Below are 7308 nucleotides of genomic sequence, written 5' to 3' on the forward strand. Positions count from 1 at the left end.
CCCTTGTCCCGGTGCACTTGTTGTCTAGCCTGCTCTCCCAGACTTCCCGCTATTCCCACACCTGGGGTACTTTTCAAGTGCAATCTTATCCCTTAAAGACATTAGGCACCTGCAACTTTAAAGAGACCCCGGTGGCACAGACTTGGGAAGGGCAGTGGTGTCTACAGAACAAAGGAGATGATTTGTTGCAGCCGCCATGGGCTTGTCTGGGAAACAGGGAGGTGCAGAGTCAGGGGGCATTGGTAGAGAGCTTGTGGTCACTAATTGCAAAAGATGTTAACAAGAAATGGAAATGAAGCCCAACAGCAAGAAAAAAGAAAATGATGGGCCCAGTGCCTGATGCTTTCTGCCTCTTCTCTGAGTCATCTGTCTGGGGAGGTTACAGAATTGTCTGTAAAACACCGAACATTAATTTAGACTTGCATATTAAGAATAAAGGATTATCTGTGCAGGAGCTGGGCTGAGGTTTATCTTTTGTTTACTTCAGAGAAAGAAGTACTTTAAATTTCAAGACCAGCATGAGTTTTATGAGATGTTTAAGCTGAAATAATATTGCAAAGGTCAAGCCCTCAAAGGCAGGGAGGGTCAATTCTAGAACCTGTACCTCCCATTCCAGTTTAGACAGGTGGAGCTCCTTGTGAGGGAGCAGGGCTCATGCAGAGCTACAAGCAAATGCACCAACTCTAGACTAATGGGAAATTCTGAAGCAGTGGTTCCCAAACTTAAGCAGGCCCCAGAATCTCCTGGAGGGCTTGTTAAATTCAAAGCCCTGAACCCCACCCCCAGACTTTCTGATTCCATGGGTTTCAAGTAGGGCTGATAATTTGCATTTCTAATAAGTTCCCAGATGAGGGCAAGATGCTAGTCTGGGGACCACACTTTGAGGATCACTGTTTTGTTTTGTTTTTTTTGTTTGTTTTTGGCCTCGCCGCATGGCTTGCGGGATCTCAGTTCCCCGACCAGGGAATGAACCATGGCAGTGAACGCCCAGAATCCTAACCACTAGGCCACCAGGGAACTCCCGAGGATCACTGTTTTAAAGGATCATTTTCAGAAGATGGCCCAACTTGTAGACTGCCATGAGTGAGGGAATTATAAACCTGTAAGTGGAAATCAAGGGGCTTCAGCTGGGCTGGAGAGTAGATTCCAGCACCTTCCCCATCCTGTGGCTACACAGCAGGAGTTCATCGTGGATATATGTGGTTTGAGGAAACCACTATCTCAAAGGACCACCCCTAGCAGGCCGTGTGGGAAGGGTGGAGCATACAGAGAACCCACGTGGTTACTTGGCTGAGCACATAAAAATTTGATCAGCATAGCGGGGAAAGGATCTGCAGCTGGTGGGCAGGCGGAGAGAATGCACAGAGCAGGGGCCTTACGCAAACCTTGATGACACTGGGCACGAGCAGCTTGGGGGTTGCCAGGCCAAAACAGGCATCAATTCCACAGAACAGCAGGATGGAGAAAATGATGGAAAAGTCAGCTACTAGGGCCCGAACCTGCAGAAAAGAGATGAGCAAGTCAGAGAAGCTCCTGCCCACTTCAGGGAGACCCCGTCCTCCAGTAGTGAAGAGGAGAGCTGCTGAGAGTTTGAGCTCCAGAGTCAGAAGACCCATCTTCAACTCTCTCATAGAGTGCCAGTCACTCTCTAAGTTGGATGAACCTAGTGACACTCCCACCGATCACTTTTCATTTCTAATACTTGGTTTTCCAAGACCTTTGTGTTTGTACCAAACTGATGGCTGTGAAATGGTATGATCTCATTCTTCTCTGCAACACTAAATTCCAGGTGGCAACATGGCACTTTGTAAGTATTAATTTGACGGGAAAAAAAGGTGGTGATAAAAGAATGTGCCACTAACATGAATTTTATTTCATCCTTCAGGCAATAGATATTCTCAGATGCAGTCACTGCTCTGGAATTTTTATACAAAAGGCAACTTAGGGATATGATCTGGTTGGAAGTTGGAAGGAAGGGAGGGAATTTGTCTTGAGGATGCATTCGTGTTGCAAGTACACTATTTTTTGCTCAGTTTGTATTTTGTAAATCTTCCCCCAAAGTCTTTTATTTAGTCTTTACAAAATATTGGCAAAAATTCAATTATTCATATCAAAGATATTTTTCATCATCATCACTATTATTATTGGTAGTAGTAGTAGTAGAAAATTTATTTAAGATGGCTTTAGAAGAGTGCTCACTCATGTGGTTTCTGTTAGAAGAGCATTGCTAAAAATCTTCCCAGTGCCCCTTCTCGTTTCATAACTGTTGCTCACATATGCAAGTGCTGTTTTGATTAATAAATTCTTTATTCTAGCCACAACAGTTAGAAAATGAAATTAAAATAGCAGTTAGCATTTACAATAGGTAAAAAAAAATAAAATCAAGTACCTAGGAATAAATCTAATAAAAAATGTGCAAGACCTCAAGATCAAAACCTACAAAATATTATGGAGAGAAAAAAAAAAGACCTTAATAGGGACTTCTCTGGTGGCACAGTGGTTAAGAACTCGCCTGCCAATGCAGGGGACACGGGTTCGAGCCCTGGTTCAGGAAGATCCCACATGGCTGTAGAGCAACTATGCCCGTGCGCCACAATTACTGAGCCTGCGCTCTAGAGCCCACGAGCCACAACTACTGAGCCCGTGCACCACAAATACTGAAGCCCGTGCGCCTAGAGCCCATGCTCCGCAACAAGAGAAGCCACCGCAATGAGAAGCCCTCGCACAGCAATGAAGAGTAGCTCCCGCTCGCCACAACTAGAGAAAGCCGTGTGCAGCGACGAAGATGCAACGCAGCCAAAGATAAATAAATAAAATAAATAAATAAAAGACCTTAATAAATGGCAAGGTATACCATATTCAAGGATTAGAAGACTCAGAATTTGAGAGGTGTAAATTCTCCCCAAATTGACATTTAGAGTCAATATAATTCTATCAAAATTCCAATAAGTTTTTATTTTGGTGAAATTTAAGATTCTAAAATTTATGTGGAAATACAAAGGGCCAAGGCATTATTGAAAAAGCAGGACAAAGAGGGAAAATTTGGTCTGTAAGATATACAGACTTATTATCAGTTTTAGAAATGAAGACTGTGATATTGGCATACAAATAAATCAGCGAAACAGAATAAAGAACCTTGAAACAGATCCCATCACATGTGAACATTTGATATATGGCAAGGGAAGAACTGCAGAGTAGTGGGAAAAGGATGGTCTTTTAAAAAAAAAATAGTGCTGGCAGGGAGATCAGCTCAGTGCTTTGTGATGACCTAGATGGTAGGATAGGGAGGGTGGGTAGGAGGCTCAAGAGGGAGAGGATATATGTATGGATATAGCTGATTCACTTTGTTGTACAGCAGAAACTAACACAACATTGTAAAGCAATTATACTCCAATAAAGATGTAAAAAAAAACCAAGTATAAACATAATGTACACATGAAACTTATATAATGTTATAAACCAATGTTACCTAAGTAAATAAAATTTCCTCTTTAGTTTGTAAAAATAAAATAAAAATTTAAAGTGCTGGAACAATTGGCTATCTAAATAAAAAACAAACACTCTCTCACACTATATGTTAAAAGCAATTCTGGTAGACTATAGATTTAACATGAAAGGAAAAACAATGAAGCTTTTAGAAGATACCATAGGAGAATATCTTCTATCCAATATTTTCCTTGAGGAAAAATTGGATATATTTGATTACAGTGAAGCTAAGAATTTCTATTAATCAAAAGATACCATTAAGAAAGTTAAAAAGGTCAGTCATAGAGCAGAAGATATTTACAACACATATGATCACAAAAATGTTTCTATCCAGAATATATAAAGAGTTGCAAATTGGAAAGAAAAAGACAGACAACCCAGATGAAAATGTGCAAGAGATTTAAACAGGCTCTTACAAGAAGAAAGTCAATGGTCATCTAGAGTCTGTCATACAGAGTGAAGTCAGAAAGAGAAAAACAAATACTGTATGCTAACATATATATGGAATATAAAAAAAAAAGAAATGGTCATGAAAAACCTAGGGGCAGGACAGGAATAAAGATGCAGACCTACTAGAGAATGGACTTGAGGACATGAAGAAGGGGAAGTGAGAGAGTGGCATGGACATATATACACTACCAAATGTAAAATCGATAGCTAATGGGAAGCAGCTGCATAACACAGGGAGATCAGCTCGGTGCTTTGTGACCACCTAGAGGGGTGGGCTAGGGAGGGTGGGAGGGAGGGAGACGCAAGAGGGAAGAGATATGGGGACATATGTGTATGTATAGCTGATTCACTTTGTTATAAAGCAGAAATTAACACACTATTGTAAAGCAATTATACTCCAATAAAGATCTTAAAAAAAAGATAACAGTGACTTCTTTATAAGTCACTTCTTTTAAAATTACAGCTCAGTATATAAAAAAAAAGAAAGTCGATGGTCATATGTCCATTAAACACATGATAAGATTTTCAACTTCATTAGTCATTGGGGAAATAAAAGGAAAAAACCCACAATATACTACTAGGCTAAAGATAAAAGTCTGACAATATCAAGTGTTGTCATGGGGCTTGACAACAAGGGAACCCAGTTCTCTCTGATCCAAAGTCTGTGTTCTTAACTTGAAAAAACCTCAGTGAGCAAGTGCTGATGTGGTGTCCATTCCAACAGTTGGACCAGAACCCTCTCAGGGACTCAGTGGTGGCTTCCATGTGAACTGTCTGACTGTAGGGTGAAGTTACCTTGGTAGGGAAATAGCGGCTGAATTTGAACTTCTTCAGGGTCAGGGTCATGGAGTATGTCCCGAAGAAAAGGATGAAGGACATGAGTGCCAAGTCTGGGATGAACTGGCAGGAATTCCCAAGTAGGCGCCCACCATAGTTCAAACACTCCTTTTTGCTCAGCAGTGACCAGTCCAACGCTGTGAGGTTAAGGGGGTTGTACTTGTAGACCAAGACAGGAGAGAAACAGTCAGGGTCTTCCTGGGAGGTCAGCTGTTTCCTCCCCACTGCAGTTTCCAGGCAGCCCACGCACCCCTCCCACCCTCCAAGGGGCCCCAGCCCTCCTGCCCCATGATAGTGCCCAGCAACAGAGTGATGGTCCTGGGGGCAAGCTGTTTCAAGGAATGACAAGCAGGAGGTTCCCCGGGAAGGTTAGGAGCTGACGTGTGCTTCTTCATTGTGTTCTAGGATGTACTGCTTTGTGAGTGAGGAGGAAAAGTGCAGGACTGGCTCCCATCTCAGTCAATCAACCATGGGTCCTGTCCACAACTCCTTCCTGGAGTGTCTCACATTTATCCTCCCCTTTCCTTCTTCTATGCACACACTTTTTGTGTGCATAGAAGAAGGAAAGGGGCTCACACCCCACCCTTGTCAGACCTCTCTTGGGTTAATCACTTCAGTCACTTGACCTTTGGTGTCCCAGATGCCTAAAATCCAGGGCACACAAAACAATTTTATATATATATATATATATATATATATAATACACATTCCTATATACTTATTTATGTTCCTAAGTATGTATAGGTACATATATTCATATATCTATATTCACACATGTATATTAATATATATGTTTCTAAGTGTAATAGAAGGAGAGTAATGTATAATAAAATTTAATTTATATTTTGAAAAATAAATGTGCAAATATTCAGGAACCTACATAATGAAGTAAACAGATGTTTGCAACTAGCCATAATGTATGTTTGTATTAAGAGAAGTGTGCTAGTTTGATATAATAACAGCCCCCAATGGATCATGGCTCCCTGTGTCCACACTCCTTTGTGATGTGACATCAACGGTCCTCCCATCAAAAGGTGATTTCCCTTTGAATCTGAGCTGGCCCTGGGCCTGCTTAGATCAATAAACCAATAGAATGGGGATCAACAGACCAAGACAATGGGAATGCTCCCCGCAATGTAGCCGTGCCTCTACTGCCCCACTGGTCTGGCCCAACATCTCTGTCTTGACTTATTTCTCCTGATTTCCCTGTGTGATGCCCCACCCTCAATCTGTCTCAGCAGGACTGGTCCACCCACTGTCCTCAGGACAGATTTTGTGCTTTTCCTCTTGTGCCCTTCTGTCTATGCTGGTCCCTAGGCTTGGAATGTGCTGTTCTCTATGGAACCAACTTTCCCAACCTTCAAGACCAGATCACATTCTACTTTCTCTATGAGGCTTTCTTCTCTAGTTTGCAGAGTGCGTCCTGCCTCCACTGCTGGAAGGATGCATTTGACCTATATTTGACGCGTGGCACGCTCTACTTGTGCTGGCCCGTTACTTTTTCAGGTTAATCTCCACATGCATATTACAAGCAGGTTGGAGGGCAAGGACCACATTTGTTTCTTAGATGTTTTTCGAACCATCACATCACCCGCACACAGCGCCTTACACATAGTAAGTATTCATACATAGGCACTGACTGATTCCATTTTTCCTCCCTCAAAATCAGATATTTGAGAAAATCTTAGGTTAAATTGCCATTGAGCAGTCAGCTGCCTATGCAGGGGTAACTTAAGAGGCAAGCTTAGGGACACTAAAAGTCCAAAAGTCTCCTCCCAGTACCTACCAGGTGCTACCCTTCACCTGGTTTTCTACTTCCCACCGTTAGTGTCACTTAGGCTAGGTGTCTTCTCCTGATGGCCACTGCTCAGCATTATTGGGAAAGGCAGACCAGACCAGGGGCCCTCGGAGACACATGAGTGCAAAGGACAGATCAGATTCAGAGAGGGGGGGGAGCAATAATAAGCTTTCTGGGGCTGGAGGGTAGCATTGTTGGTTAGGAACTGGGAGTCCTCGGTACAAAGGCAGGGAAGAAGGTAGAAAGATGGGGCGGGAAAGTTTACAGCCTTGCACAGTCCTACTTACCATTCCTCACCTCAACCCCACCCCCCCAACCCCCCCGTCGTGTGTGTGTGTGTGTGTGTGTGTGTGTGTGTGTGTGTGAGGGAGGGAGGAAGGGGAGGTTTGTGCACAAGGATTTAATAAAGTGAGACAAAATAGGATTTTGACAGTATATACTTAAAATAAAAATATTCATTTTCACAGCTCTGCGGATGACCCTGGTGTGGGTGTGCAGCAGGGTTAATCTCTGCAGGTCTGGTCTAAGTTTCCCAAATCTTCTCAATCTCCCCACAAACATAAGCCCTAGAATGTCTGACATGAAGAAAGGACTTACCAGAGAAGTGTTGGTGTTTGGTGGCGACGTGGCTGAAGCATTGAATGCGGTTGTATTCGCTGTGGATGAGCACAGGACATGGGGAAGGTTCAGCAACTGCTGGGTGGGGATCCTGCACCCCACTCCGGGCCCCACTCTTT

General features: G+C 42.9%; 1 protein-coding gene across 1 annotated transcript in view; it reads right to left on the minus strand.

Annotated features, from left to right (window-relative positions):
- The window catches only part of SLC4A5 (solute carrier family 4 member 5), a 98922-nt gene that overhangs the window by 17367 nt on the left and 74247 nt on the right, over positions 1-7308 (minus strand). Inside the window, exons 15-17 of the mRNA XM_007459397.1 lie at positions 7169-7227; positions 4732-4932; positions 1386-1499 (exon numbers count right to left, since the gene is read on the minus strand). Coding sequence (XP_007459459.1) covers positions 1386-1499; positions 4732-4932; positions 7169-7227 — 374 coding nt within the window. The remainder of the gene's footprint in view (positions 1-1385; positions 1500-4731; positions 4933-7168; positions 7228-7308) is intronic.

Source organism: Lipotes vexillifer, unplaced genomic scaffold, assembly GCF_000442215.2.
Source record: "Lipotes vexillifer unplaced genomic scaffold, Lipotes_vexillifer_v1.1 scaffold51, whole genome shotgun sequence".
Classification (NCBI taxonomy): domain Eukaryota; kingdom Metazoa; phylum Chordata; class Mammalia; order Artiodactyla; family Lipotidae; genus Lipotes; species Lipotes vexillifer.